This window comes from Otolemur garnettii, unplaced genomic scaffold (assembly GCF_000181295.1).
Source record: "Otolemur garnettii isolate 467f Iridium unplaced genomic scaffold, OtoGar3 scaffold00049, whole genome shotgun sequence".
In the NCBI taxonomy this organism is placed as follows: Eukaryota; Metazoa; Chordata; class Mammalia; order Primates; family Galagidae; genus Otolemur; species Otolemur garnettii.
This window is the reverse complement of record NW_003852444.1, coordinates 1,885,052-1,897,926: the sequence shown is the minus strand read 5'-3', so window position 1 is coordinate 1,897,926 and position 12,875 is coordinate 1,885,052. Positions and strand designations below refer to the sequence as shown.

General features: G+C 42.2%; 1 protein-coding gene across 1 annotated transcript; it reads left to right on the top strand.

Moving 5' to 3' along the window:
• The first annotated feature begins 4,931 nt into the window (after window positions 1–4,931).
• Window positions 4,932–5,899, top strand: LOC111725861 (taste receptor type 2 member 62-like). The gene is given in 2 exon segments (XM_023514195.1): window positions 4,932–5,480; window positions 5,483–5,899. Coding segments are annotated over 2 exon segments (966 nt in total).
• Window positions 5,900–12,875: the final 6,976 nt, after the last annotated feature.

Sequence of the window (12,875 nt, the reverse complement as noted above, 5' to 3'; positions counted from 1 at the left end):
ATCCTGAGTAAAAGCCAGCTTTGTTCTTGACTTCTCCTTAGGTAGGACTCAGTTTTCTCAGAGCTGCATTGTCTTATTTTACTCTTCCATCTACTTTCCAGATTCCTAAATGTGTTTTGTTTTCTTGTCTTCTCTGTTATTATGGACTTAAGCCTTAAAGATAATTTAAAAAATTCTTTTACAGTTAATTTAGAAGAGTTTTGGGAAGAGAGCGAAAGAAGATGCATTGATGTGATCTGTCCTTATGTCTCCTGTGAACTTTTGATCTGAGACAGTTGCTAATTGTTTCTTGCACTGGAGACCTATTTTTAACTGCATTCTCATGTAGAAGCTCTGTATATAGAATAGACATAAGCAGAAGTGCTGTATTTGAAGAGGGAGTAAGGGTTTGTAGTACTATTTTCTCAGTTTTCTTCCTACCTTTCCTTTCCCTACTATAAGAAATCCCTGGAAAGCATGGTTTATAAACCAGTGATTGGGAAGTTGTTGGACACAGCTTATCCCTCTTGTAGATGGCAGACAGTGAGTGAAATTTATGGTGTCAGAAAAAGAGCATTGATTTAATCCTTTATCGATTAATTATGTTGTTTCTAATTGCTCAGATGGAGTAAGACTAAGAGAAAGAACTATTCTAAAAATTTTTTTTTTAGTTAGAATAAAATTTAACTCAACTTCCTTGCAGGCTAATTTTATAATTGTAAAACTAAGATTAAAATGCTATTTTGTATTCAAAAGGCAAGTGTGTAGATTTACCTGAATGTCAGACATTTAACTGTGCTTTCACATTTTGGTAATGTGGAGATATTGGAATTCCGGAATTCCTAATTTATTTTTGCAAAGTTAATTTCTTTTATATTGGATAGCTATTGTTTATCATAACTGTCTTGCCTAAATGTAAATGTGTGAGGAGGTCTGTGGGACCAGAAAAAACATTTAGAGCTTATTCTATGGGGAAGTCATAATTGAATTTGTGCATGGTATAGCTTAACATGTATGTGCAGTGTAGCCATCAAGAACATTATTTTCTTCCTCCTCTACTTTTCCCTGGCACAGGCCATTAGTTACCTGATGAAGTTATGGAAAATCTGGAAGTATTTTAGCACCACAGGTCACTGAAAAGTCCAGTGGGTACCAAGAGTGACAAACTCGGTCAAATAAAATATATTTATAGGTCTCTAGATAGACCCATACATTCTTGAATGCAATAAGAAAAATAAAAAAAAAAACTCATATTAAACAACAGAAATCAAAGGCCATTTGACTAGCGTAGTGGACTAAAGTGAAGGAAATAGGAGAAGCCCTTTCTAGAATCTTCCACTTATAATCCAGCCTCCTGCTGAACATTAGTAACATTGCACAGAGGCCTCAGGCGTCATCCTAAAACACAATATTGCTAATCATGCTACAGAAGAGAATTCATCAGTTTCATTCATAGGCATCAGACACCTTTAGAAAAGAAAAACGTGAACCAAACTCTTGTGCAAAGCATGTAGCATTTTGATTGCTATTTCATAATTGAAGAGCTCTTGAAGACAACTAAAATCATTATCCTGCATGTGGCCTCTGTTGGAGGCAGATGATGAATGTGACACAGGACCTCTCTAAAACATATCTAGTGAAGTATTGTTAAAAAATGGATAAATGGGTGTTTGGGGGGAAATGTACTTGTTTAAACTTCTTATAGAAGAGTATTGAAATAGAAGAAAACATTCCCTCTGAAGTGCTGTAGAACTGTAGAAAAGGAAAAGTTCCAGCGAAGACTGGTTCTGGGAATGTGCTTGCTTTGGTGACTGTGCAAGGAACATGAAGGGTACTCGTGAACACACAATGCCTACTGAGTCACATGTGGCCACAACAGGGCGTGTGTACCATGGCCTCGACTTGCTTCTTGATGACATCATGATGCTGGGTTCTTGCCAGAGGATTTTGAGAAGAGCCAAAAGGTTGTGAAACATGCCGAAGCCTCTCATCACTGGTGTCTTCAAGAAGAAACCAAAGGAAAACATGTAAAGAATTGAATGGAGACACTGATGCTGTGTGTTGCAAAACAGTTGATCACACTGGATTAACTTTAGTTTGGTAATCTTTGGAGAGTATACTGAAACCAAAATGCTCTTCAGGCGAACGGTACATTGGAGGGTCAGCTGAACTTCTCTATTTTTTTTCCAAGTCTGCTCTATAAATGTTTGTCCTTATTTTTATTTCTCTTTAATCTTTCTCTTATAGACCTCTCACCTGCAGAATCTTGAATGAGACCACAGAGAGAGTGAGCAGCAAGGCCGGTTTTTTTGTGTTTCGTCTTGGGGGAGGACCCTGATTCCAGGATGTTAGACAAACACAGAGGGGATCCCCTTCCCTGTTGGTCCACACATTCCTCTTTGTTCCACCCTCCTCCTTTCTCTTCCTGCTCACCTTTTGTTTTTTCTTTTTTTATATTCTTAGGCATTCTTTCTTTTCATGGGACCTTTTCCCAGAGCCTCATGAGCTTGGGGTGGCTAATCTGAACAAGCTCCTCAAATCACATGGTTTAGTGGCAAATGTCACTTGTTTTAAACATCATCTGGGACTTTTTCAATGTTCTCAGTTCCTGGCATACTGCCTGGCTTACTGTCTTCTACTGTGTGAAGATCTCCTTCTCCCACCCCACCTTCTTCTGGCTGAAGTGGAGGGTCTCTCGGTCAGTGCCCAGGCTGATGCTGGGCTCCCTGATCATCTGCGGCCTCACGGTCATCTCCTCAATGGTTGGGAATCTAATGGTGGCTCAGATGATGGCCTCGCTGAATTCCTGTGGGAACAGCACCTTGACTTACAAAATAGAGATGTTTGGGTACAGCTATTTTATGCCTCATGAAAAGATTATATTGTCCGTTCCGTTCCTCCTGTTCCTGACGTCCACCATCCTGCTCATGTTCTCACTGTGCCGGCACTTGATGTAGTGTGTGAAATCACTTTATGAACAGCAAGGCATTTTAACAGGTCCTAAGTATTGTTACAGGACAGGGCTCCCTCCCTGTGGGCCAGCTGTGTCCAGAGCTGCTCTTGTCACCCCACCACTGAAAACTGGAGTATGGAATCGCCCTTTGTCTTGGACCTTCCAAAGCCTTGTGAGCCTGCGGCACCTGAGTCCGAAGCCTCATCTGCAAGGCCTTTCTCAGCTTGGGGTTGTTGAGCACCGGGATAGTGGAGTGCAGAGAGATGCCTGCATAGATGGCCACTTCCCAGCCCCAGTGCCAGTAATTAGTGAAGGTTTTAATATCCACGAAAGCAATGTTCAAGGACAGGAAATACATGACATAGAAGATGAAGAAGAAGGCAAGTGACTTCAGAGCCATGGTGTGGGCCCGGGTGCTGGGGTCATGGGGGCCGAGACCACGGTCCTGCATCCGCCCCAAGTGCCGGCACAGTGAGAACATGAGCAGGATGGTGGACGTCAGGAACAGGAGGAACGGAACGGACAATATAATCTTTTCATGAGGCATAAAATGCTGTACCCAAACATCTCTATTTTGAAAGTCAGGGTGCTGTTCCCACAGGAATTCAACGAGGCCATCATCTGAGCCACCATTAGATTCCCAACCATTGAGGAGATGACCGTGAGGCCGCAGATGATCAGGGAGCCCAGCATCAGCCTGGGCACTGACCGAGAGACCCTCCACTTCAGCCAGAAGAAGGTGGGGTGGGAGAAGGAGGAGATCTTCACACAGTAGAAGACAGCAAGCCAGGCAGTATGCCAGGAACTGAGAACATTGAAAAAGTCCCAGATGATGTTAAAGAACAAGTGACATTTGCAACAAAAATCACTGCTGCCCAGGGCTTTAAAACCAACATTTTTTTCTCTATCTTTTTTTTTTTTTCTCCTTAGGACTTATGTAATCCCTCATTTCCTCAGAACCTTCTTCAGACCTGGTTAGTTTTGGTCTGTCAAATACATTGGACCTACGGTGTTGATGGATAACAAATTTGATGTTACCCTGGGCTCCATGGCTCCCACCTATAATCCCAGCACTCTGGGAGCTGAAGTAAGTGGACTACCTGACCTCAGGAGTTCAAGACCAGCTAGAGCTAGAGCGAGACCCCCATCTCTAAAAATAGCTGAGCATTGTGTCTGGCACCTGTAGTCCCAGCAACTTGGGAGGCTTGGCAAGATAATCAGTTGAATTGAAGAGTCTAAGGTTGCTATGAGCTATGATGCCATGACACTCTATCAGGGCGACAAAGTGAGACTCTGTCTCAGAAACAAAACAAAACAAAACAAAACACCCCGTCACCCCCTAAATTTGATGTTAACACATCAGAGAAATTCATATTTTAGCTGGTGACTCAATGAACTCCAGTATGGAAGGTGGCAGTGCAGTACACAATGTGAGAGGTCCGTGGTTAGGGAGTCTTTCTTGATGTTTTCAGGCTTCATGTATATAGTTGATTTCCTATTCCACTCTTCAGGAGTCTGGACTTAGTGCAGGATACAGAGGCTACTGAATAAAATGTTATCCTGGGACGTGAAGGATCAGGGAAAGTTTTTGGTTCAGGGAGACAAATATGAGTAACAGCCGATTTTGATGATAATTCGGGAAAGAAGTAGTATAGCTAAGAAATAATGTGCAAAATGTGAGTTTTTTCAGTCACCCCCGGAGCCCTTGTCTGTTAACATTTCCCTGCAGATGCCCTGATAAAGCATAGGCAAATACAGGTTATGCAAATAGAAACAGGGTGTCACTGAGCTGGCAGCGATTTGCATGCCAAGGGAGATTGCAGAAATCATCTTTGCGGGGACACTGGGAGAGTAGGGTGTTTGCTGGTCACTGGGCTTTTGCATGAATCCAGGGAGAGGGGATTGGGTGTCTCTGGTCTCATTTGGGTGGTTTTCTGCTTGGGAGTGTCCCAGCCCTTTGGACTAGGAGCTGAGTCTTAGGAGAACCTGCCTTGAGAAGATGTCCTTCTTCACGTCCATCTTTCTGGTCATTTTTTGCCTGGAGTCACTGGCTGCAATGCTGCAGAATGGCTTCATAGTCACTGTGCTGGGCAGGGAGTGGATACGAGGCCAGAAGCTGCCTGCAGGTGACATGATTGTGGCCTGCATTGCTACCTCCCGGTTGGGCCTACATGGAGTAGCCTTGCTGAACGGCCTTCTGGGTAGCATTAATTTTTGTTGCAAGTGTTACTTGTTCTTTAACATCATCTGGGACTTTTTCAATGTTCTCAGTTTCTGGCATACTGCCTGGCTTGCTGTCTTCTACTGTGTGAAGATCTCCTCCTTCTCCCACCCCACCTTCTTCTGGCTGAAGTGGAGGGTCTCTCGGTCAGTGCCCAGGCTGATGCTGGGCTCCCTGATCATCTGCGGCCTCACGGTCATCTCCTCAATGGTTGGGAATCTAATGGTGGCTCAGATGATGGCCTCGCTGAATTCCTGTGGGAACAGCACCTTGACTTACAAAATAGAGATGTTTAAGAACAGCTATTTTATGCCTCATGAAAAGATTATATTATATTGTCCGTTCCGTTCCTCCTGTTCCTGACGTCCACCATCCTGCTCATGTTCTCACTGTGCCGGCACTTGGGGCGGATGCAGGACCGTGGTCTCGGCCCCCGTGACCCCAGCACCCAGGCCCACACCGTGGCTCTGAAGTCACTTGCCTTCTTCTTCATCTTCTATGTCATGTATTTCCTGTCCTTGAACATTGCTATCATGGAAATTAAAACCTTCACTAATTACTGGCACTGGGGCTGGGAAGTGGCCATCTATGCAGGCATCTCTCTGCACTCCACCATCCTGGTGCTCAACAGCCCCAAGCTGAGAAAGGCCTTGCAGATGAGGCTTCGGACTCAGGTGCCGCAGGCTCACAAGGCTTTGGAAGGCCCAGGACAAAGGGCGATTCCATGCTCCAGTTTTCAGTGCTGACAGCCACGACTGGGATGAATGATCCCATGAGTGGCAAGAATGCACAAGATTTGAGGACTGTCTTTTTCTTTTCACTTTTTGCATTCCTTCCCACTAATTCTTTGTGTATCCCGTCTTTTGCTGCCGGTAATCCCTAGTCTATGAGTCCCAAATCACCATGACCTTAGCTGTAGGCCTCCTTTCTTTGTAGGCCCCTTTGGATAAGCAACCCTACCATATTCTCCAGGCATCCTTTTGGTCTTTGCTCCATTCATGGGGACCTGTCATTGTTGTCAGTTGTCTCTGTGGGTAAACTGAAGTTTGTTTGTGAGTAGTGGCATAGATTGTCCAGCACCACACAGCTTGTGACACCAGCTTCCCTCCTGTTCTGTGGCTCTGCTCTCAGCTCAGTCTCTCCATTGTCAGCCTCTTCCACCCCTTCCCTTCTGCCTCGCCCTTCGGCCCCTGCAGCTTCCCTCTTTCCTTTCTCTGCCTATCTTTGTCATTACCTCTTCTGTGTCCTGCTTTAGACTAATCCCGCCCGGGAGCTCTTTCAGCTTGATTCCACAGGAGGCTGGGACACACATGAGTTTTGCGCTGTAACAGGTCTCACGACTTCATGTGTTCACTGGGTATTAAAGGGAAAGGACCTGTCTGATGTGGAAATGCTTTTAGGTTTTGGCCCAGAGAGGACAGATGGAAAACAAAAGAAATTCTCTACACTTCCTAATTTTGATAATCCTCGTCTTCCTGCTCCTGCACCCAGGAGGAGGATTTTGCCTGCTGCTTGCCTTGGGTGGTAATATTCAAATTGGGGTGTTTGCATCCCAGGGCTTATGCAAGATGGACCACTAGGTGTGGGAAGAAAAATGTGACAACTTCAGTTTCCTTTTTACTTTTTTATATCCTCCTTTCAATTCCTATTTTTTGTATATTTTATGATGTACATAATGTATTTGTAAAGGACGCACACCTAAATAAAATAAATTTGCATATGGTAAAGCCTCGGTTATCTTAGGTTGTTATAATAGAATGTTATAGATTGGGCGATTTAATAACAGACATTTATTTCTCACAGTTCAGGAACCTGAAGCTGAGGGTAGCAACGTGACTGGGTTCTGGAGAGAATTCTCTGTCAGGCTGTAGACAGACACCTTCTTGCTGGTGAAGAGAGATTATCTGTCTTGTGTTTCTTCCTTTTATTCCTGAAAACTCCACTTTCATGTCGTGATTACCTCCCCCAAACCTCATTTCTAAATACTATCACACTGGAGATTTGTTTTGGGAGGATGCAAATATTCAGTCCATAGCAGGCAGGCTGCATGGTCATATGTTTTTTCCAATTTCATTTTGCTGTGAGGATACATACCATTTGGTCACATAGTTTGCTTTCATGTGGATAAAGTCAGAGTTATAGGTGTCCTCTTGTCCTAGACAATGCACAATGTACCTGTGCAGTATACCTCCTGGGTGGGAATTTACTCCTCCTCTCCGCCCCCCTTCCTTAAATTTCATATGTTTTGCTTCCACACGAACTTATAGGTGTTGAGCAACTAGTTCCAATTTAGTATTGGGTACATGTGGTGTTTATTTTTTCATTCTTGTGCTACTTCAATTAGGAGCAAGCTCTCCAAATCCATCCAGGATGTCCCAAAAGATCCAGATCTCCACTTTTTTTATGGCTGACTAATATTTCATGGTATACATATAGCACATTTTATTAATCCACTTATGTATCGATGGGCATTTGGGTTGATTTCACATCTTTACAATTGTGAATTGTGCTGCTAAAAACATTTCAGTGCAGTTGTCTTTATGATAAAATGTCTTTTTTCCTGGGGGCAAATACCTAGCAGTGGGATTTCTGGATCAAATGGTAGGTATAATTTTACTTCTTTGAGGAGTCTCCCTACTACTTTCCATAGATACTGTACTAATTTGCAGTCTCACCAACAGCGTATTAGTGTCCTTTCCCACATTCACACCAGCATCTGTTACTTTGTGACTTTTTGATGTGGGCCATTCTCACTGGGGTTAGGTGGTATCTCAGTGTGGTTTTGATTTGCATTTCCCTAATAATTAGAGATGATGAGCACTTTTTTATGTGTTTGTTGTTCATTAGTCTTTCTTCATAAGAAAAGTTTCTGTTCATAGCTCTTGCCCAATTTTTAATGGGTTGTTTGATTTGCTTGAGTTCTTTATAGATAATGGTTATCAGCCCTTTTGTTGGATGTATTCCATGCAAATATCTTCTCCCATATTGTAGGTTGTTTATTTGCTGGTCATATATATATATATATTTTTACTGACAAAGTTTACTATAAAAAATCTGGAGACCATTAGACTAGAAAAGATTGGGAAAAACACTAGACATGGTTAAGAGAAATTTACGTTTGAACTAGTCAAAATAGGAGTAATAAAAGCAGGATGGAACAGAGGTTACAGAGATTTCTCAAATAAATAACTGCACTTATGGTAAATTGGCCAACCATCCTGGGACACTGAGGCTCCTAAAGCTTATGTTACAATGATAGCTGGAGGCCAAACTATGGCACGACAAGAGAGGGGAATGGAGATGAGACAACAGGGTGAGGAGTTTTTTCTCTTGAAGGAAGACAATTATGGCTTTAAATGAGGATAGTATCAAGTTTCTGGTGAGGAACACACAGATTTTCCCAGAAAGAGAGAGGGTAAGGCAGGATAGAGGAACCTGTGGGAAGCTCAAACTATGGCTAGACTTTAAAGTAATTTACAGACCCCCTAAAGTCCAGCAGTGAATGATCATGCCCAGAGAACATGTCCGTGTATTAGTCTCATCAGCAATCACAAGGAATGGTTTTTTCCTTTTTTTTTTGCAGTCTCATTAGTGAGCTAATGACTTTCTCCAGGCAGTACAATAACAAAGTAGGAGAACTGAGCCCTGGGCGTCAAGCCACCAGAGAATTGGGTGGAGGCAGTGAGGGCAGGAGTGTCTCTTATATCTCTCTACTCAACTGCGAAGGCACCTAGAAAACTGCCTTTCCTTTGGACCAAGCTCCAGAACTTTACTGAAGTCTTTGGGCAGGTAGGGGATGGAGCTGCAACTCATGTTTTGCCATGTTTTCGCAGCCTTTTTAGTTATGCCAAATCTATTGGGCTTATCTTGGGAGTTCTCAACCTCCCAAGGAGGTTGATGTTCTTAACCTCCTCTCCTAAACTCCAGCTGGTAAGAGCCTCCAAACACTTGGTGGTTCCATTTTGATTAAAGATAAAATCCAGTATCTCATTCTAACATTCAAAACTTTCTATGATCTCTCTTCAACCTAACTTTTCAGCCTAATACACCAGCATTTCACGTGGATCATCCGCTGTGGCCAAACTTACTCTGGACTAAATCACATTTTCTCTTTTACTGATGTTTTGTCTTCTTACTGCCGACATACAGATAGTGCATTTGTTTCACCATAATGATGGGATTGCTACTACTGCTGTTGCTGCACTATTCTGAGAATTTTGGGGATGAGAATAAGATAATACATAACATTTAGAACACTGCCTGGGAGTCAGTCCTTTATTAATCCTTTGAGAAGAGTACTGAGTTGAAGATTCTCCATATAGAGCAGTGGTTCTCAACCTGTGGGTTGCAACCCACAGGAACTGTATTAAAGGGCTGCGACATTAGGAAGGTTGAGAACAAGTGATATAGAGAATCTACTCAAAATTCCTCTCTTACCATCCTTGTAATTACATTTATAAAGACTAGCTATGAAAATTAAAAAAAAAATCCTCAGAGTTGGCTTCTACCCAGGAAGATAAATCTTCATATTAGAAAGCAAAATGAAACAAACAAAAAGATCACTGTAAAACACATTGCAGATTATGATACAAATGATTATTCACTCTTTTGAATTAACTTAATCTGCATAGAGTATAAGCTCAGTAAATGTTAGTGGTTTATGGTTAGTGTCTGAAAGCACTTTGAGGGTGGATATCCAGTCTATTGCTATAGCCCCGGTGCTTTCATAGGGTTATAATGACATACGGGTTATGCTTGATAAATTATTGTTAAATGAATTGAAGGTTAAATGCACATCTTTCTCATCTTATGAGATATTGAAGGTGTAGAACATGGAGGGAAAAACATACGAATTTTCCCTAGGTGGGGAAGTTTGTGGCTGGCAAATCTCCAGATATGTGACCCCAAAGTTTGCCCCATTTTTCCAAGTTCTGTAGGAAACAGACTGTCAGCCAGAGGAATAAGGCCTAGAAAGAGAGAAGCTGGAAACTCTATCTCCTGGAAATTTGCATCTTCACAGAAAGGCAGAGCGAATGAGTTACCTTAATTCACCTTCTTCCCTTTATGCAGGAGCATGGTGTGCACTATAATTGGCCTCTGTGTTGCAGAAACAATTCCACCTGGAGGTGGACTGGAAATTGGGAAGATATGCTTAGTTTTCTGTTTCCTTTTTCCTCTTTGTGGTGGTCCTGTGCATTGGAATTGGTAGGTTCTGGTGAAGACCCAGAGCTGAGCGTACTATTAAAAACTCCCTCCCTCAGGTTACCTGATTCTGATCCCTCAGTATTCAACTCAGAACAATTTCTGCTTGCTGTCTCCCTGTGACACATTTACCTACTTACACACACCTGGGTGTTGATTGCTGATTTTTTTTTCGATGCTTTGAAGCTTATTCCTGTGGAGAATGTACTCTTTCCTTACTCTACCCTTCCCTGGTTAATGTGGATGGGCCAGTGTTTGGTGCCCTGGACTTGTATTGCATCTCTGGTGCGCTCTTGAATTCTGTTTGGACTACTTGTCACTCCATGGATAGAATGGAATGGAAGATAGTCAATAATAATATTTTGTATTCTTAAAATATTATAAGAAATTACATGTTCTCACAAGAGTGATAACTATGAGAAGTAATATACAGTATATTAACTTATGTTAATTAGCTTGATTTAGCCATTCTATGATATATACATGTTAAAACATCATGTTGCACAGAATAAACATGATATATCTGTAATTTAAAAAATATGAAAATTAATAAGCTTAAAAAATTAGGGATTTCTTGTGAATATATACTGAACCAGTATCCCAAGAATAGGTGATATTCATTCTTTTCAAGCACAGGAAAAGCATTAGCACAATAAGATCATATTCTTGGTAATGAGATCACACATATCATCAAGTCTTGGTAAGGGAAAAATACAAGCAATTTCTAATACAATGCATTATAACTGAAAATGTAAACTTTTAAAACATGACATATTTTTTTTTTTTTTTTTGAGACAGAGCCTCAAGCTGTCCCCCTGGGCAGAGTGCCGTGGCATCACAGCTCACAGCAACCTCCAACTCCTGGGCTCAAGCGAGTCTCCTGCCTCTGCCTCCCAAGTAGCTGGGACCACAGGCGCCCGCCACACCGCCCGGCTATTTTTTGGTTGCGGCCGTCATTGTTGTTTGGCGGGTCCGGGCTGGGGACTCGAACCCGCCACCTTAGGTGTACGTGGCTGGCGCCTTAGCCTGTTGAGCTATAGGCGCCGAGCCAAAACATGACATATTTAATCTTAAAATAGCTTAGTCCCATGGAAATTGTATAGTTTATAAATATCTTTTCTCATTGTTTTTTATTTATTTTTAATTCAGATTAATATGAAGGTACAAATGATTAGGTTGCATTGTTTGTGTTTTTAAGGTAAAGTTCAAGTTGTAGTTGAAGCAGTTGTGCCCTTCATCCTGTGGGTGTGTGGTACATCCTCACAATGTGTCCATAGGTAAGAACTTACTAATCCCCCTCCTCTCCTTTTCTCTTTCCCTCCTCCCTCCTCTCACATGCAGAGATTAATTTCTAAAGTGCTTTCATGTATTTTTTATTATACTTATTTGTTATCCTTTTTTTTAATATATGAAGAAAGAGGGGTTCAGAGAGGTTAAATGACTACCTAAAGATTCCTAGTTAGTGGTAGTGACAAGACTTAAAGTCTCCAGCTAAAGGTGAAGATGATGGGGGTGTAGGATGTGCTGCTAACTATGGAGAGATCCCCAGGCCTGGAGTCAGTGTGGGTCTTGGTCTTTCCTCTGTGTAACCGTGACTGCCGGTGGGAGTCTTAATCCATAACTTGGGACTTCATTTCTTTCTTCTATAAGACTATGTTTAATGTCTTCTTTCAGCCTACAAACTGATATTCTAAGATAATCCTGTGAATTAGAACACATGATAATTTTATACACTTTGTTGATGAACAAAAGGAGGCATGGAGGGGCTAACAAATCCTGTACCCCATAACTCATGGTCAGGGGAGCTTGGACTAAAGCTTGTCATGACATCTAGTCCAGGGCTTCTTTCTGCCACGTCCCGTTGACTTTATAGTTATCCTGGTGAGGGTTCCCCTGTGAAATGCCATTTTTAAAAGTTACTATTTATTAGATAATTTTTTTAATCTGGAAAAAATTTTACCTGCCTAATTACATATAATTGTGTCTTCTGTTCTGTTTATGATGATTGCCACCATAAATGATAAGACTTGACTTAATTTCTCTCTGTAGTAGTTTGGTCCAGTTTTTTTCTCTGTTAGAGGAGTATGTCATAGCACCTGTTCACAGGTAAGATCTAAGTACTACAGAGAGAGCCCGGACCAATTCCTGGAACATAACTATCACCCCTAGCCAGGGACGTGAGCTCTGACCCTCAGTAGGGAGCATGCACTGTAGATATCAACACTGGGCTGCCAGCAGGTGTGTGGTCATATCTCAAGTGTCACCTTAAGGAGGTGTAACCTCCGTGTAAGGGACAATAAATGCCAGGGCCTGATACATTATCCACGCCAATGTTGACACGGGCACAGAAAAGGCTGAAGAGCAGGCAAATTTACGGGCAGATGTGGGGGTTTTGGAAACTGAGCCTTGACAATATTTGCATTTGTTCTGAGAAGGAGAAACCTTCTCTCCCTTTTCAGACAGCATGTGTCCTCTGCTCAGACCTAGCCTCTGCACTGGTGCAGCTGGAAGTACAAACAC